This window comes from Rattus rattus, chromosome 15, assembly GCF_011064425.1.
Source record: "Rattus rattus isolate New Zealand chromosome 15, Rrattus_CSIRO_v1, whole genome shotgun sequence".
NCBI classification, from domain to species: Eukaryota; Metazoa; Chordata; class Mammalia; order Rodentia; family Muridae; genus Rattus; species Rattus rattus.
The window spans coordinates 57636612-57656228 of NC_046168.1; the positions used below are offsets into that span (position 1 = coordinate 57636612).

At 44.0% G+C, this 19617-nt stretch overlaps 1 protein-coding gene across 1 annotated transcript in view; it reads right to left on the minus strand.

Annotated features, from left to right (window-relative positions):
• Nucleotides 1–19617, minus strand: part of Cfap53 (cilia and flagella associated protein 53) — a 65418-nt gene that overhangs the window by 35617 nt on the left and 10184 nt on the right. The window contains exons 3-6 of the mRNA XM_032885413.1: nt 19195–19368; nt 15329–15632; nt 14618–14836; nt 13425–13641 (exon numbers count right to left, since the gene is read on the minus strand). Coding sequence (XP_032741304.1) covers nt 13425–13641; nt 14618–14836; nt 15329–15632; nt 19195–19368 — 914 coding nt within the window. The remainder of the gene's footprint in view (nt 1–13424; nt 13642–14617; nt 14837–15328; nt 15633–19194; nt 19369–19617) is intronic.

A 19617-nucleotide genomic window follows, 5' to 3' on the forward strand; every position in this document is an offset into this window, starting at 1 on the left:
AAAGGAAAATTATACAGATTTAAGGTTTAAAAATATAAAATTAAAAGAGTAAGTTTCAAAATTCACAGACTCAGGGCTAAGCACTGTAAAAAACAAGCCCAGGCAAGTCCAGGCAGGACGGGGCCCGCCCTGCCGCCAGGACTAGCAGGCCATAAAGATAAAGAAAAGGAATGCAGGAACCAGCCCAGGCTATCAGGACTGACTCATAAACCATCTGACAGGAGGGCGTCTCCCCCAGCTTACTCAGAGTTATACTTTAACCAGATGTCCTCCAGACCCTGATAAGCCCCTGACTTCTAGCACGTACTCTTCTACTGTGTTCTCACTGCTATGTTTGAATAAGCCAATTGTGTGTAACCGTGCCAAAACCCCCTAGCTTTCCCTATATAAACTCCTGACTTTTGAGTTTTGGGGTCGACTCCTCTGTCTCCTGCGTGAGACACGTGTTGGACCGGAGCTCCGTTATTATTAAACTGCCTCTTGCTTTTACATCAAGACCGGTCTCTCGTGTTTCCTGGGGCGCGCCATCCTGAGACTTGAGCTAAGTTCTTTCAATAACACTTTGTCTAGTTAACCAAAAGGCAATACTGCCTCCACCCTGGCCTTCTGAACTTCCAAACTTGGTTTTTCCTATACCAAGCCTGCCCTAAGAGCAGACTGGTACTATAATTAGGCTCCCGAGTTCCTGTCTGTGATCCTGATCCATCAGTGTGTTCAATAAATGATTCTTGCTTAACTAAAGTCAGAGTTCATATGGTTTGTGTGGTGATTCCTGAACCTCCACAAACCAAGCAGAGATAGCTGGCTTGACAGCCACAGCACATAAACCTTTATAATGGGAGATAAACAGTTTAAGAAACTAAGTAGACAGGTCAAACAGGACCTAGAGGTATTAAACGTGTCTATTTATAAATTAAAACATCTTAGATTCCCTCACAGAATCGGTCCTTGAAAATTGGAGAGGTTTAGACTTACTGATCAAGACATAAGGAGACTATGTATTGCTTTGGGAAAAATCCATTGTTTCTATGCCAATTGATCAGGAGCAACTAGAAAACGTCTTGCCATTGTTGGAGAAAAACTCATAAAGAAAGAGAGACAAAGACATCTGTTGTGGGATATTTGATCACACTGGGAACCCTGAGATTGTGTTATTTACTGGAATAAAAACCTTTTTTCTAGCTGTGTGTCTCAGTTTTATCACACACCTGCAATCTCTCTGCCTGGAATAAAGACTTACCCTTAACTACTCACCTTAAAAACAAACAACAAAGCTAATGTTAGTTTGTAGAAGGCAGCACCCATGTTTGAACGTGATGTCTAATTGAGGGGCAGACAAAGTGAAAAGGCAGAGAAAGATTTGACAGAATAGGATATGCCTAACTCTCACAAGAAGATAGAAAGGAAAGGGAAGCAACTTAAGAGAGCAGAGCAGGGGAGAAAAAAAGGAGACCGTTTTACCAGGACAGTTGTACAGAGACAGGTTAAATTGAGAACAAGCTAGACACGGGTGAAGACAGAACAAGGGAGTGAATGAGAAGGAAACAGTGTTGGTATTTTGTCTAAGCTCCACCCCCACAGCTCCGACCCACAGTTGCCTAGCAACATCCAGCAGTGCCTGACTATGTAAAGGACTGCTTGCCTGCTTCTCCTTCTTCTCTGTTCTTGCTCCCTTCTCCGTGGAGAGGTTTAATGAGAGAAGAAGAGTAAAGGAGAGGGAAGAAGGCCAGCCATGGGCACGTGGTGGGAAGGGGGAAGGGGGCAAGAACAGAGAAGAACAAAGAGCAAGAGGGAGAGGAGGCGGCAAGCAGCCACTGATATGGCGTCAGGCACAGCTGGCTGTTGCTAGGCAATTGTGGGGCGGAGCATACCTGGCTATTCCCAGTAGCTGTGGGGGTGGAGCTTAGACAGAATACCAACAAACAGAACAGAACATACCACTAAAGTTAGTATGAGGCCAAGCGGAGCAATTCAGGAGACGCCTAGAGAAGCTAGATTGAAACAGTCAGCTTGGAGAGGAGTTTGAGTCAGAACAGCTGAGTTGATTAGCCAGCAAGAGGTCAGAAAGAACAAGAAAGGGTGAGCTTTTTCAATAGTAAGTCTCAGAGGCTGAAAACATTTTAGGCCTAAATAAGATTGCTTCCAGGACTAGGCCTAGGTTAACAGAAGGAGGCCATGAGCCTCTGAGACAACACTTTCTACCGGAGAATAAAAGATACTTTTCCAGACAAGAATCAGGCAATTGGTCCCCTTAACGAATTACTCTGCTATCGGCACTGGCTGGTCCTTTAATTCTCATTCTGATTTGATTAATGGCGGACCCCTTTATCTTAAACTATATAGCCAATTATGTATTGATTCAGTAAAATTAATGGTCCTTAGGGCCAAATACACCTCTTTGGAGCAGGATGGGTCCACAATTTGACTCATTCACTAAGGCAATGGGGAATGTAACAGGTCCCCACACCGTACCATGCCCCCAGACATTAGCACAACTGATTCCATGATGGAAGTACCATTCAGGTCATAAAACTCGGTGCATAGACAGCACCTCCAGTCAAAATGAAAACAAAGACCTAATGGCTCAAAGTCCATAGTTTTGGAAAAGTCTCTAAATGAATTAACCTCACATTTTGGCTTCTGTGGCTCTGCTTCTGGCTTAACTGTTCTTGTTAATCAAAGTAGAACTGAAAGACCCCCTCCCAGAAAGGGAATTGTACAAGCCCCAGGCCCTCAAACATAGAAATGAAAAATAAGTTTTAAATACACAGGCTTAGAACTAAAATAAGCCTTGTGGGAAAGTTCAAGAAGTTCAAATGTGTCCCAAGCTTTGTGGGACAAGCTGACCCAACATTTAGACAAAATAGCCCAGAAAAGAAAACAAAATGCAGAAACCAGACTAAATTATGGGCATTGCTCCATGGGCCACCTGGCAGGAAAAAGAAAAAGTCCCTGACCCCCTGGAAGCCCTGACCACCATGTACTTTTTGCTAACTCACTGTTATGATTATAGCCAAAATAGGTAACATACATGTATGCCTTATTTACTCCACCAATCACATCCCTGTAACCATGCATCTGCTTCTGTAAGCCTGCTTCTGCTCCCCAATACCCTATAAAAACCAGTCCCTGGTTCTGCTAGGCGCACCGGTCTTCCGAATTGACTGGGACGCCCACAGATACCTGTGCTTCCTGATCAATAAAAATCCTCTTGCAGATTGCAGCCTGTGGACTCAGACTGGTCATTGGGCTTGAGGATCTCCCTCCTGAGGGAAGATTCTCTCTGAGAGTCTTACAGAACAAACCAGGATATTGTTTTTGTCTCTAAAAGCTCACCCTGAGAAAAGAACTGTGGCCACACTGGGATCCCAAACGCCAGTGTAGTCGCCAGCTGGCTAATGAAGACATTCTATTGGCTTAAACCCATGTCTGAGCAGTCTCCTCTGGTGTACACCCCACAACACTATACATCTGGCGGAAGCTTAGTAACTGAAGCACACAGAGAGCACGATACAGAAATAGCATGATTAAAAAGATGAACTGTGGGCTGGAGAGGTGGCTCAGTGGTTAAGAGCACTGGCTGCTCTTCCAGAGGTCCTGAGTTCAAATCCCAGCAACCACATGGTGGCTCACAACCATCTGTAATGAGTTCTGAGGCCATCTTCTGGTGTACTTATACAGACAATTACAGTGTACTTATAGATAATAAATAAATAAATCTTAAAAGGAAAAGAGAAGCTGTGGAACTAAGAATTCTCAGAAGAAAAATATACAGATTATTAGGAAATGCTTGGAAAATGTTCAACACCGTTAGCCATTAGGCAATTCAGCTTGAAATTACCTTGAGAATTCCATCTCACCGTAGTTTGAATAGCCCTGATTAAGGATACAAACAATAGCAAATGATGGCAGGGAGGTTGCTGGTAGAAGTGTGAACTACTGTAGCGAGAGGTAGAGACCGTATGACTTTTCCATATTAAAACTGGACACAAGAATCTGCAGAGGTATTTGCACACCCATGTTCGCTGTAGTTCAATTCATACTGGCTTAGGAACTGGAATCAGCCTTAACGGACAAATAGATGATGCAAATTTGACACATATACTCGGTGGAATATTATTCAGTGATAAGGAAACATGAAATTTACAGGTAAATGGATGGAACTGAAAAAATCAGGCCAAGTGAGATGTCTCAGTTGGGGTTTGTATCCCTGCACAAAACATCATGACCAAGAAGCAAGTTGGGGAGGAAAGGGTTTATTCAGCTTATACTTCCACATGTCTGTTCATCACCAAAGGAAGTCAGGATGGGAACTTACACGTGATAAGAACTTGGAGGCAAGAGCTGGAGGAGAGGCCATGGAGCATGCTGCTTACTGGCTTGCTTACCCTGGTTTGTTCAGCTTTCTCTCTTGTAGAACACAGGACCCAGGGATGGCGCCTCCTACAATGGGCTGGGTCCTCCCCCTTGATCACTAATTGAGAAAATGCTTTACAGCTGGGTCTCATGGAGGCATTTCCTCAAGGGAGGCTCCTTTCTCTGATAACTTCAGCTGTGTCAAGTTGACACACAAATCCCTTGTCAACTTGACATACAACCATATCACTATTAAGCCACAACAATACCTTTCTTATTTATCCCCAAGATCTAAATAACTTTAAAAGTCCCACAGTCTTTATAAACTCTTATGTATTAAAATTTCAATACCATTAAAATATCCAATCTCTTGAAATTCGAAGTCTTTTTACAGTTCAAAATCTCTTAACTGTGGGCTCTGCTAAAATACTTTCTTCCTTCAAGAGGGAAAAATATCAGGGCACAATCACAATCAAAATCGAAATCACACCCTAACCGTCCAGTGTCTGGGATCCACTCACGATCTTCTGGGCTCCTCCAAGGGCTTGGGTCACTTCTCCAGCTCTGCCCTTAGTAGCGCACACCTTGTCTTCTAGGCTCCAGCTGCCTGTTCTCCACTGCTGCTGTTGTTCATCTCATGGCACTGACATCTCCAAAACACTGTCTTCTGCTGCAACTGGACTGCACTTTCACAAATATCCTCTCACAGGCTCTTTTCATGGTGCTAAGTCTCAACTTCTCTGCAGGACCCCTTCAGTCCTGGGCCTTCAACTGACACTGAGGCTGCACCTTCACCAATGGCCTCTCCTAGTCTCTCACAGTGCCCAGCCTCAGCTGCTACCCCTTCATGTTTCAAAACCAGTACCACCTGGGTGACTCACATTACCAAGTCTGGCTGCCCACATGAGATACAACCGTAGCTGTCTCTGGAATACGGCTTCTCTGTGCTCTCAGGAAATATTTCCTAGAAGATTTCACCTTAGTGATGCTGGTCTCATCTTAATCACTGCTAATTGCTTAGCTTCAGCTCACCAGCATCAATAGTCCCAGCAGTGCAAAGGTTTCACTTTAGCAGTTCTGGCATCTTGTTAATCACAGCAGCCCCAGCTAACCAAAACCACAGAATCTTCACAATCAAAATAACAAAGGCCATGATAAGAGTCTTTAATGGCCTCAATATTATCTCCCAAGCTCCTACAAAACATCCCATAGAACTCTTTACATCCCAATGGCTCTTCTAGCTCAAAGTTCCAAAGTCCTTCCGCAGTCCTCCCCAAAACATGGTCAGGCTGTCACAGGAATACCCCACTCCCAGTACCAATTTGCATCTTATAGGATTCTTCAAGGGCATATCTTCTAGGCCTTCCCATTGTGGAGGATTAGGTTTTATACAACATATCCACTCTAGCATTGCAATTTCCCTGAGCCTTAAAATTCCTTCATCAACACTAAGCCAAGGGATATCAGGCATCTCCAACTCCTTTTCAGTAGGTCATCTTTTGATAAACGATTCAGCCAACCATTCAAACAAACTTCTCACACCTTTTTGAACTGTGCGAGCTTCCATATTAAACTAGAATCTCCACTCAGAGGGCCCATGCCAATAAACTCAATCTGATCTAGTTTTAAGTTCTTTCCACCATTATCCCATACCCTTAAAATCATATTCCCCAGACTTCTGCTTGAATTCATTAGCAAACTCATTAAGCTCCTTAGTAATGTAGCACATTTCCTCATGGACTACACTTCCTACCTCCCCTCTAGGGCCCTGCTTTGCCTTGAGTCTGGTTATAGGTCTAGAAGAAACTATTGTTGGACCTTGAGGAACATCAGTATTGTCTTGCCCAGCATTTTCTTCAGAGAAAGTCACTGGTGGTTTATCAGACTCTGAGAGATTAATTTCCTCACATGAGTCATTATTTTAAGGGGTGGGGCTGAAGGTAATACTTCCTCAGGTGAGGTAAGCCCTTGAGAATCTGAAGATTCAAAGTTCTCAGCTTCAACAAGATCTTCCCATACAAGTGAGATAACCCAGGCAAGTGAGATAACCTAGATCCAGAAAGATAAATATTGCACACTCCCTCTTATGTGGATCTTGGCTTCGAATCTTTCAATCTGTATATACAGCCTGAAGTAACTTTAGAAGATAGGCAACTAGTAAGGAACTTTTGGTCAAAGGTGGAAGACACTAAGAAAAGTGGGACAATAGGACACAGATTTTAGGAAGGAGGAAAGAATAATGGGGGGGAGGCTCTATTGAAATTGGGGGATGGGGAAACAAGACAAAGAAAAGAGTGGTTAGGAGAAATAACTAGCCCCAGGGAGATACTGAAAGATTCCCCGGAGAGAGACCCTTACTCAAGTCTTGGGAAATCTCGGACCCCAGACACAGAGAGACCATTTTGGATGTAATAAGCAAAGGCGAGGTTTATTACGGAGACCTATTATGGAGATCTCCGGGCCGACACGTATCCCACGCAGGAGATAGAGGTGTGGACCCCAACTCTTAGAAGCAAGGGGTTTTTATAGGGTGAGGAACAGGGGGATGGGGAGAGTTGGCACGGCTATAAGTGATTGGCTCATTCAAACATAGCAGGGAGATTACAACACAGCAGAAGAATACGTACTAGAAGTCAGGGGCTTATCAGGGTCTGGAGGACATCTGTGACTCTGAGTAAGCTGGGGAAGATGTCCTCCTGCCAGATGGTTTATGAATCAGTCCTGATAGCCTGGGCTGGTTCCTGCATTCCTTTTCTTTATCTTTATGGTCTGTTAGTCCTGGCGGCAGGGCGGGCCCCGTCCTGCCTGGACTTGCCTGGGCTTGTTTTTCACAGTGTTTAGCCCTGAGTCTGTGAATTTTGAAACTTAAACCTTAAATCTATATAATTTTCCTTTCAATACATAATGAAACAATCATCTGGAAACCTACTATAGGGACATTGCTTTTGTTTGTTTGAGATTGGGTCCACTGTGTAGCTCTGACTAGCCAGGAGCTTGCCTTGTACACCTGACAAGTCTCGAATTTAAAGGTCTGCCAGTCTCTGTCTTCTGAGTACTGGAATTAAAGGCCTGTACTAGCAATCCTGGCAGAAACCTGTTATTTTGTTATGTATCAGTTGAATTGGGGGAGGGGAGGACTGAAATTGAGGTTGAGATTAAATGGAGTTAGTTTTCTACTACAGAGGAGTTCATGCAAACACAAGCCATATATTGTCAAACAAAAGATCCCATGGGTAGTTATGGAATAACTCCTTTTGAAGTGTTGGTCAGGAGGCTTTTCAAAGACACCCTCCCAACAAGATGGGTTCATGTAACTGTTCTTAAAACCAGTTGCTAGATACGGCAAATACTTTGGTTACAAGACAGGGAAAAACAATCTGGTACCAACCTAGAAACTTCTTCCCTGATAGTTAGCTTTCATAGTACCAGAAGGTGCCATGTAGGCTGCAGGGGAAGAAATGTCATCAAAAGTCTTATTCGGATTCTTAGTCCGTGAGCTAACATAGCAATAGCCAGATAAGGCATGTCCATTGGTGCAACAGTGGTAGAAACATTATGAGATAAACCAACTGCTTTCTGATTGGATTTAAAGCCTGCTCCAGAGGGAGCCTGGGACTGCAAATCCGATCAAGAACCCATGGTCAGGGAGCTCATAGGTACTGGGGAAATTTTCATTTGCTAAATTTACATAGTATGGAACTGCCTTATAAACACTTCTCTCTACAGTCATAGATTAGACCAGCTTCCAGTCCCCATCAGAGAAGCTTCTCTTTGCAGTAGATGATTAATAGAGACTTGCCATTTGTTAAAGATCAGTGAACAAATGTCTGTGGTGTGCTCAGCTGCAAATAGGATAACTATCTCACTCCCTCTCTCAAGACAGGAAAGATCATGAAGGGGCAGGGAAAGGGGTAAGATTGTAAGAGCTAGAGGTCAGGGAGGACTTCTGCAAAGGTAGGACCATTGGATGAATTAATAGTAGTTGTGGTTGCTGACAGAAGACCTGCACAAGATCAAGTCAGTTGATAGTCCAGCATGGAGAGGAGGGGAGTCATTTGAAGTCACTCCTGGATGAAAAGCTATTGGTAGATATTGGTGGCTTCTGGGAAAGGAAGAGTCAGTTTTCTCCAGGGCTATGACCCTAGGTAGACTATTTCCCAATGATGGATTTATATACACAGTCTTTTTTTTTTTTGGGCCTTTTTTTTTTTTTTTTTTAAAGAATGTGAAGTTGAGAAGAGGATATTGAGGGGGATCCTGGAAGAATTAGAGGATAGACATTGGATGGCTATGACCAAAATACATTGTATATGAAAGTCTCAAAGAAGATTTTTTTGAAAGATTTATTTATTATGTGTAAGTACCCTGTAGCTGTCTTCAGACACACCAGAAGAGGGCATCAGATCTCATTACAGATGGTTGTGAGCCACCATGTGGTTGCTGGGATTTGAACTCAGGACCTCTGGAAGAGCAGTCAGTGCTCTTAACCATTGAGCCATCTCTCCAGCCCTAAAAGAAGTTTCTTAAAAAGCATATCTCAAATGAATCAGGCAAGGCTATACTTGAATTTAATCTCAGCATGCAAGAGAGAGAGAGGCAGGAGATTCAAAATGTGAAGTTAGCCTGGACTACATAGCAAGACTGGTATCAAACAAAACATAACAAAACAAAACAAAACAAAGACTAGTAATCTAGCTCAGGGTTAGAGCCTGGCTTTGTTCGTTTTAAATTCTTGTGATAAGATACAATAAGGTCAACTAACAGGGACCCTGGTATGGGGAACTGGCATTTGGTCAGTGTAGGGAGCCATATTGGATTTGGGCCTGGCCGCTTTGTGACTATGGCTCAAAGTGGCTGCGTGACTCTTGGCTGCATGGCCACAGAGGTTCAACCTTGAAATGACTGCCATAAAGTCTTGAGATTGTTGGACAAAAGCCTCTCCCCTGAATTTACGGCACAGAAAGATAGCATTCACAGGGTGTTTCAGCCTGAGCAAGCACCAGACTCCAGTGTCTCCATCACATGACCTCTTCACCTTCTGCTCTCGCTGCTGGAATGCCCTCCTCCCTTCATCCTTTGTGTTTCACAAAGGACACTCCCCCTACCTGAAAGCCTTAAAACCTGTAACGCTCGCCCCATTAAATGAGACCTTGACAACAGAACTTTTGCTTGGTCTCCTTCTTCTCTTCACCCCCACTGATACACAGGTAGAAGGCCTCTTCGGGACCCTGAATAACTGGGTCCCTGCTGGCGGGGGTAGGTCAGATGAGGGAATGCTCTTAGGACAAGCTTGAAAATTAAGGAGGAGCTCATTTCTGTGTAGTGGGTGTCAATTATGGGACAGCAGAATCGAGAGACAGGCAGTTAGTTATATGTTCAGATTTTGAAGGAGGTTTGGAGGAACCATGGAAATAAAAATGTTGGGGTTCCATCGGTTCTTAGACTATGTTCAGGAGACATGCCCTTGGCTTCCAGAAAGAACACACAATTTGCCATCTTGAAACAAATAGGAGGAAGGGGAAGAGGTAGACACAGAGCGGAAGGACCCCAGAGCATTTCCATTTGCACTTTTGGTTTCTGGAATCTTATATGGGATTCTATAGATCACCAGCCGTTCCCTCACAAAATGGCAGGCTCTGTCATATAGGATCCCAGACAGTGTCTGGCCACATGGGCTTTGCCCCTCTGGTTCCCCAGAGACAGTCTTAGATGTTACAGGGCAGACCACGACTGCAGCTCCAACAGAGCCCTGGACCCTGGGGAAACAGAGAGGCAAATTCAATTCACGTGCTATGCTGGCCCTGACCCATCTAACGCCTTGGTCTCTGATGCTGAGGACATGACCATGGACGCAGTCGCCCAACCCATGGCAAAATTGCACCTTGGGTCTAGGCTGCCAAATTCGTGAGGAAATAAACTCACTCCTTTAGTGCAAAACCTCATGTGGGAAGAGAGATTTGGGTGAAGACATGAATGGTTTTAAATACTTTCCTATGTTTGAATGACCTGATCCACAGAATCCAGCCTTTAAAGATCAAATAAGCTTTTCCAGCCAATGGTACCATATAATTTGGAGTATCCTCAGGCAAAAGGCCTGCCTCCTTCTGATTGGGCACCCATGGGAAAATCTGGCCTCAACCCAGGGCATTCATTACCTGTTATTCTAAAACAGGTTGATAGAATTAGGCCAGAGTCAGGTGCTGCTATAACCACAGATATGCTCCACAGTATGGAACCTTAACAAGGGGCTGGCGGCCAACCATACTACCGTTTTCGGGCTGACTAAGAAATTAATGTTGCTGCCGTAAGGGCACTGAGAGAATTGTCGTCCAGAGGGGAAAAACACCTGGTCACTCACTGAGATTTGTCAAGGCCAGCGGAACTGTACCCAGACTTTGTGACCTGGCTCCTACAAACAGCCCTGTGTGAAGTGTGCTGCAGTGGACAGGAAGACCTTACTGGCTTTCCAGTTTTTCCAGTCTTTGAGCAGAATGACTGGGATAACCAGGCCTGGGGGCCAAGGTGTTTTGTTTTTCTTCTCAGTCAACTTCCAGAGGCTTTGTATGCAGGACCTAGAAGTCAGGCCACAGCGGTGCCATTTAAGAGAGAAGAAGCGGATTGTCCTGAGTTGAGTGTGAATTGTCAGCATAAGCATGGCCAAGTCATAGATCCCAGTGCCTCAGTGCCTCAGTGCCTCGGACTTGGACTCAGGGGAACCGCCAGGCCCAAGTGATGTTGAGAAATGTTTGACCTCTAGCTAAAACCGGGGTGTGCATAAATTATCAACTGCACCCTAGAATGCTTCCCTCCAGAGTCCCTCTACTCGGCTTAGCTAACACAACTAATTAACGTGCTGAGGTTGTTTGCAGGATGCTATTAATGCATCTCCATGAGAGTGCAGGACTCGGTGTACGTGTCTATCACTTCCTCCTCCCCCATTGCCTCAGTGACGATTAGTCCCTAAACTGTACAGGTCATAGCAAGAAACAAAGGCTTTAGTGTTTTCTTACTAACACTCCTCAGTATGTATCTGATTTTGAATGGTGTTGTGTTAGAAGGTTTGATTATTGGTTAATGTATTGTTGTTGTTGATGTTTGAATTGCTGACTTGAGTTTCATTTAAAAAGATCAGTAAATAGATTTTTCACTTGTGATTAGGGCACAATTTCCAACACCTTCTGAAATGGTCTTCCACATAATTCTGCCTTTTTGAACTAACTGTGTATCTACGTGAAGTGGTGTTCGCACATAATCTCGATGGTTATGAAATAATCAACTCTGAAAACACTGAAAGTTCTATCAGTCCTTCATTATCAAATATTCACCCAAGATTTCATTCTTCATGTAAAATAACCAGATTTACTTTGATATGTTACCAGTTCATGTTGGATCTGTGTACCTATTTTATATAATCATGTATGTGGGGTCATTTAACAATTTCCTAAGAGAAAGGAAATTGTCATGAGTGGAAAACTTTAAGAAGCTACAGTCTTGGGGCTGGAGCGATGGCTCAGTGGTTAAGAGCACTGACTGTTCTTCCAGAGGTCCTGAGTTCAATTCCCAGTAACCACATGGTGACTCACAATCATCTGTAATGGGATCTGATGCCCTCTTCTGGTGTGTCTGAAGACAGCTACAGTGTACTCACATATTAAAAAATGTTTTAATATGATGGTCTTTTCTTGAGACCCTTTGAACATCTAACTGAAAGGCTTTGCATTCAGAGAACAAGAGAGGCGCTAAGGTGGATTATCCTTTTGGGTAAGAGTTTTTTTTAGATGAAATATTAATTTTCATAAGGACAGGAAGAGAACAGCATGGCAGGAACTCTGAGGGAAAGCTCAGAGCCATGGAGAGGTCCCCTATGGGCTTCAGTAATCCACAGTGTACTCGTTGAGTCAGACTCTCTCTGATTCCCAGGTGATGGGGGAGGAGAGGAAGTCTTAACCTTTTGAGGAAGGAATATATTGAGGATATGGCATGAGTAAAGAGGAGAGACCCTCTAGTTTATGAGTGTCTGTCATACAGTTTGGAGTGTGTCAATCTAGGGTCAGTACACAGAAGCAGCTAGAGGGAGGAGGAAGACACTACAGATAGGCATGGTCTGAGCAGTGTCTGGTCTGGGCTCTAACAGAGAGACAGTATAATAAAATCCACCACTTCATAGTATGGGGCAGCCTGGTCCAGCAAGATCCATGAGATGGAGGAGGGGGTAACTCAGTTCACCTGTACTTGCAGAAGTCTTAAACTAAAGCTCAGCTTCATAAGAATAACTGGACCTTCTTTATGAAATTCCTGGGAACTGATACAGTCTGAGTGCAGATAGAAAAGTGGGGAAGACCTCCTCACAGTCTGAAAATGGTCTCTGAATGGAGACTCTTCTGGTCCCTCAGTCATTTGAAAGGTCAAAAAGTCATAGTGAGAACCTTGTAGGGAGGAGACACTTTGAATGGGGAAACACAAAGAGCCTCTAGGGAATGAGACATTTGAGTGACTGCAATAGATACCTAGGATCGCTCAAGGTTCAGCATATCACAGGCTGTTAAAAAAGGACCTCGGCAAAGTTACCGAATGCCTTCAAAAAGAAAAGAATGAGAGATGAGAAGGAGGAGAGAGAGGTTCAGATCTCTGTACCCCACCATTTTGTATCTTTTATAATTATCAAGGTAAATGGTGCTCAAAGCACACACTGCTCTTAGACCTTGAGAATACCTCCCCCAGAACTGTGCAGTGTCCGCTAGGATATGATGCTTCTCACTCATTTATGTCCTGTGTTCTAATTAGATAAGACTTGCAAAAGCAGGAGTCTCGGTATGTCAACACTTCATGGAATTTCACAGATACACTCTTAAATAGTTTGGTTGTTAAAGGAAGAGCACGGGGGGTGGGGGGGTGAGGGGAGACAGGAGGACCGTGGCAAGGAGGGGGTAAATGAAAGCACAGAATAATAATATAGATTATTAAAATGTCCCAGTGAAACCCGCCATTTCGAACAGAATGCCAACGGAACACTTGGGTTTTAAGAAGTAAAAACAGAAGGGTAAGAAAGAGAGAATCTGGTTCCTTACATTTTTCTTGAACTTGGAGTTTTCTTGTGCACATGACTTCACTCAGGAGTTGCCTCCTTGCCTCCTTTTCGAGTGCCAGCTCCTGATCCTTCTCAGCCTGCTTCTTTGCCTTTATGTCCTCTAGCAGTCTGTCCAGTTCTTGTTCCTGGGCTCTTTCTTCCTTTCGTCGCTGCATTAGATAGTCATTGTAGATCTTCTGTTCTCTTCCCATGTCTTCCTACAGAGCATAGAATTTAAGTCATGTTATCAGAACACATCAGGGAGTAAGAACAAGTATATATATATATATATATATATATATATATATATATATATATATATATATTTTTTTTTTTTTTTTGCCATGGTGTATGTGTGTGTATCAGAGGAAAACTTTCAAGAATAGGCTCTTTCTCCTTGGGGATAGAACTCAAATCAACAGACTTGATGGTGGTCTCTATCTGCTGACCCCATGGTGGTCTCTATCTTGTCAACCCCATGGCCAGCCTTAAAAGCGATCGTCCTAAGAGGTACAATCCTAATCTGGTGGTGCTATTTACTGATATACTACTGTGTCTCCGATTTATTTCAAAGGACTCAGAGTGGTTGTCGGTATAGACAAAAAAAAAAGAATGGACTTTAGTTGAAGGTTACAAAAGCTTGTTAAGGACATAGGGCTTAACTGCTGAGCCATCTCTCCAGCCCCTCAAAGAGTTTCTTAAAGCAGATGTTAGCACGCTCTCAATGGGAAAACTACTACCCTGCAATCTGAGCATCAACGAGACATTTCACCTAAGAGACTCTACAGAGGACAAAAAGAACATGGAGAACATCGTTCTGCATCACTAACTGCAAATTAAAATGATATGAGATATTAGTCAACATGCGCCATAATAAAGCTAAGGAGAACGTGGAGAAAGTAGAGAGCTCATGAATTGTCAGAGGGGCTAAAGCTATCTTTTAACATCTTCCTCCCTCCTCCCTCCCTCCTCCTCCCTCCCTCCCTTCCTCCCCCTCCTTCCCTCATTCCCTCCCTCCTTCCCTCCCTCCCTCATTCCCTCCCTCTCTCTCTTCCTCTGGCCTCTTCCTTCCTATTATTAGAGACTGAGCTCGGAGCCTTGCACAATAAAACACACTGAAAGTAAAAGCCCACAATAAGACAAACAACAGACAGTCCCGCCTGCATTTAGTAAGCGCTAAATAAGCCGTCTTACTCTCTTCTGCTTCTTCTTATCTGCCTCATCTTGTAAGTCTTGAAGAGCCCTTCCCACGAGCCTCATGTTCAAGTCCAGGTCTTCTCTGTACTCCTGCTGCATAGACTCCATCTTCTCCTGCACAGCCTTTTTCAAGCTGTTCCTCGTTTCCTGTCTTGTCTTCTGTTTCTGGAGCTTCTCTTGTTCATCCTCTCGTTTAACCTGTGCTTTGTACTGCTCCTAAGAGGAGTAATGAAGACGAAGCAGCATGGTTAAGCAACTCCAGTAAGACCACGCTTTTTGCAGGAAGGGATGAGCCTAAGAGATTTCTTGGAAATACACACACGCACACAACTCCATTCAGAGGGGCTACAGAGGGGCTTGCTTTTTAATGCAGCTGAGTCAGCAATAAGGCTTCGTAGAAATTGCTGTACGTGTGGTTGTAAAGTGAGGATTGAGTAGGTGTGTAGTCCAAAAACGACCCCTCAGAAACGTGTAAAAGGAAACGATCTTTGATCTTTGATCCCAGTGACGAATGTTAATTCGTCGCCATGCTGAACGAGCTTGCCCTTCTATGCACTTCTGTGTATCTATTACCAAGCAGAGGTGAGACTTCAAACGTGAAAATGAGCTTAATAGACCAGCCCCACACTCCAAGCAAACTCTTTTAACAAGCGGGAAAACTACTGCACCCGTGAACCCGGTCACTACAGGGCGTTTGAAAGGGCTCACCAGGGCGCGGGCCTCCTCCTCCTTCATCCTTCGCGCAGCCTCCCTTTGCGCGTGGATGCTGGTAACCTGAGCATCCAGCCCCAGGCGTGTATTTTGCACCAGTTCTCTCTGTCTCTTCTCATCTTGGGCTTCTCGCCTTTCCTTCGCTAATCTGTCTTCCTCCCAAAGCTTGGCGAACAACTGCTCTTCCACCAGCTTTTGCCTCTTCAGCTCCTTGTTGAATTCTACCTGCACGTTCCGTTCCTCAATCACCTTTTTCTCGTGGATGCTAACCAGTTGAGTACGGAGCTCCTCACAGCGTTCCCTGAAAGGGAAATTTTAAAAGAGCAAACCCCGGCATTTTGGGAGGATCTGCTGTATGTAGGCACGTGTCTTCGCAGGACCAAAATAACCCGATGTGGGCCACCCAGCAAAAAAAAAAAAAAAAGTGAGTAAACAGCAGGGAGGGAGGCAGGTCGACCGGGACGTCACGAGATGCAAGCAGTGCCCTCAGGCAAAACAAGCTTTGAATCCTTATGACTTTGGATCAAAAATTTAACTTAGCTAGCTAGGTGTGGTGGTGCATACCTTTAGTTCCAGCACTGGGCCGGCAGAGGCAGGCAGAGTACTTTGAGTTTGAGGCCAGCCTAGTCTAAATAGTGAATTCTGGGACAGCCAGAACTACATCATGAGAGCCTGTCTCAAAAGGAAAATAAAATAAACAAACAAAACAGAACGAACTTGCCCCGGCCAGCTGCCTCATCTTTAAAACACCTAACCAGAAATCTGTTCCCTCTGGGTTCCTAGGTCTAAATGCACTCTTACCAGCGGTGCCCCAACCTGTGCTAGTGCTCATGGCAGTGGAGTCCAGCCCCGAGCCTCTCTAGGCAGGAGCTTATATAGGGAAAGCCAGGGGTTTCGCGCGGATACACATAATTGGCTAATACAAAGGGTGCACAGTTACTTTTGGCGCGGAATTTCATTAACAAAGCATTCGCGCAATCTAGCATCTCAGCAATATGGGCAAGGTGGCTTATCTCGCTCAGCAGAGGGATGACTCATATTAGGGAGTGAAGGAAGGGAAAGGAAGGGAAGGGGGTAGCTCCAGATGGCCGGTGTCCTTGGGGCCCTATCTCAAATTCTTTCAGGCATGGCCAGACTTTGTTCATGACTAACTTTTAGAAATTTTAACCCTTCAGCAGCACCTTTCTTTCCTACTTAGCCTCTGCTAGGAGAGATCAGGGCAGTGTGTATTGTTAGTGGGAACCCTACAGACCCGTTTTCAGTGGTAGACATATTTCATGGTTCTCTGACCACATCTCATACCTGCTAGCCTTTGAATTTCTGACCTCCTTGAGTTGTAAATGTCATGAAGACAAACTCTTGTATTCCCTTTCTGTTCTGCCATTTAAGTGAGAACTTTCATGGCCATATGTTCCTAAATGCAGCTCAAGAAGGCATACCCTTTGTCCACTCCGACTCGGTGACGTGGGAACCTAATTCATCTCTCTTGAGTCAAGGGAACTACTATTCTATCAGAGAGTTTGACATAAATCTCAACATTTGTTGAAGCCAGGAATGGTGGCAGTCCCAGTACTTTGGAGGCTAAAATAAGAATGTCTTTAATTCAGGGCCAGCCTAGGCTATGTACGCCGTGAGTTTCAAGCTAGCCTAGATTACAATGTTAGACCTTATCTCAAAAGTGATCCATTTGGGCTGGAGAGATGGCTCATCAGTTAAAAGCTGCTCTCACAGAGAACCCTAGTTTGACTCTTAACACCCACATAGCAGCTCACAGATGTCTGTGACTCCAGTTCCAAGGCCTTCCTGGGCACCAGGCACACATGTAGTGCCCTTATATCCATATGGGCAAAAATGCTCAAAAATATAGAAATATAAAATTATAAATGAACAAATGTATTTATTAAATGAATTTTAAAAAGACAATGACTATGTTTTAAACACTTCCAGGAAAAACTGAACTTTTCTTTTCTTTCTTTTTCTTTTTTTCGGAGCTGGGGACCGAACCCAGGGCCTTGCGCTTGCTAGGCAAGTGCTCTACCACTGAGCTAAATTCCCAACCCCTATACTGAACTTTTCAAATCCTTTCTGAGGATTAAAATCTTAAAATTAAGAGACATATGAAACTGATATTCATATCAAGTAACAATCACTATATCGAAGGAGTTGAATACAAAAAGAAAGCAAAATGAAGAAACCAACCTGAGACTATAATAACAATTTTAAAGTTTGTTTTTATTGTTTTCTTTAAATCTCTCTCTCTCTCTCTGTGTGTGTGTGTGTGTGTGTGTGTGTGTGTGTGTGTGTGTGTGTTTCTGACTACGTGTGGGTATGTGCACATGAGCGCAGGTACCAGTGGAATCTAGAAGATCCTCTGGAACTGGTCTTATAGATGGCTGTATTGGGAGCTGCTGGATCTGTGTGCTGCAAACATAACTTGAGGCTTCTGTTAAGAGCAGTATACAGCTTTTAACCCTGTGACATCAACTCCTAATGTCCATCTCCGTAAGAGTCCAAGGATCTGAGATGATGGGTCTTTGTAGTTTGTGTCAGGAAGTGGATCAGAAAGATCCTGGAACCAGCAATAACCAGACAATAATAAACAGGGACCTACCACATACTTGGCAGATGGGGACATGGAGGCAACAGGGGGACAGACCAATTTTACTAAACACTTCCTGGGACAGGGTTTCGAAGAACTTGTCTCCAACAGCAATGCCACAGTTGATAAGTAATATCTTATTCGGCACTCGGCACTTCCATGCTTGGGAGGCAAGCACGCGGTGGGACAGCAGGATTTTAAGACAAACGGAGCCCTTGTATTTTAAGAGACTTAAGATATGATCATGTTGGGAGCTATACCCTTAAAACCCTCCATTATTGATGTTACTATTATAGTTAGAGTTAAGTAAGATAAAATGGAGAAATGCTAAAATGAGAATATGATGACTGGGTTCATTAAGAGGTCAGGACGATGAAAAATCCCCAGCCAGCTGCAGAATGCTAATACAAATCTGACGTCAGGTTGCCTAATGATATGACAATCTTGTGACCTTTCTGAGAAACCAACATCCTGTTGACGTCAGCTGATTTCCTGACCACAAAAGCACTGTGTCCTTGGCTTGTGTAGATGTTTTCTGCTTCCCCCTTCCTCTGTTATCCCTGCTATGGTATAAATTCAGCCTTTGGAAAAAAAATAAAATTTGTCGCCTTCATCAGACTCCTGTCTTGGTGTCCTTCTTCAAGTCTCTTGTCCTCCATTCTCTCCTAGGTGGTCTCCAACCTCTGCTGACTGCCCTGAAGGTTGGGGCATGATCACAAGATTTAACGCACGGTTCCTGAGAACACCTTTGAAGGATATAATTTACTGTAAGTTCGCATTCCTATGTCATTTTTAATATGCCAGTTGGAATGCAGTGGTCACTCTTGAAGAGGACAGATCCCACAGCCCGAAGAGACCAAGCTGTGCTCCCCACAGCTGCCTCCTGTGCACAGAGAATTCAAAAGCCATCTGTGTGCCTGACAGCCCTTAATTTATCCCGGCTCTTCTGTGCCCTTTGTTGAACTAAATCACTGATGAAAAGCGTCCACCAGCCTCCCAAAAGTTAGGGAAGTCTCATGTTTCCTATGTTCATGAGGTTGCACCGGGGACTTCCTCTGAAGAGTTTGCTCTGTGCTCAACTCCCACCTGTCCCAGGCGCTCCAAGGTCATGGGGCTCTCTCCCTTTAGTTCCTATCCCCCTCCTCTCTCTCTCCTCTCCTCCTCCCTTCCTCTCACCCCTGCCCTTTAAGGCCCTATTTGTACTAATATTCTACAGAACAAGCCCAGGTTCACCTACTGCTTATATACTCTTCCAAATGATTACCTGAACTGCTGGTCTAACATTTCAGCTACAAAATCCTGCCTCTCTTTTTCCTTCTTCTCTCTTAATAACTTGATTCTCTCTCTCATTTTCTCTTTTTTCTCTTCAATGGTTTCTCCTTTCGATTGCATTTCAGAAAAATACTCATTTTCTTCTGATGCCAAAAGTTCACGTAGCCTGAAACAAACGAACAAATGAAAAAAACCAATTAAGTAATTATTAATTAATCAAAATTATCATTCCAACTGAATTTTGTTCTATTGAATTTCTGAGTTAGTGTCTAATCATGTTTTAAGAAATGAAAGGCCACTATGAGACTGAGGAAACAAGTCACTAAAAGGGTCCCTTGCAGACACTGATTTCATCCCCCAGAACCCGCTCTGAAAGAATAGAAAAATAGTCTGGTAGCCTAGGTTTGATCCTGGG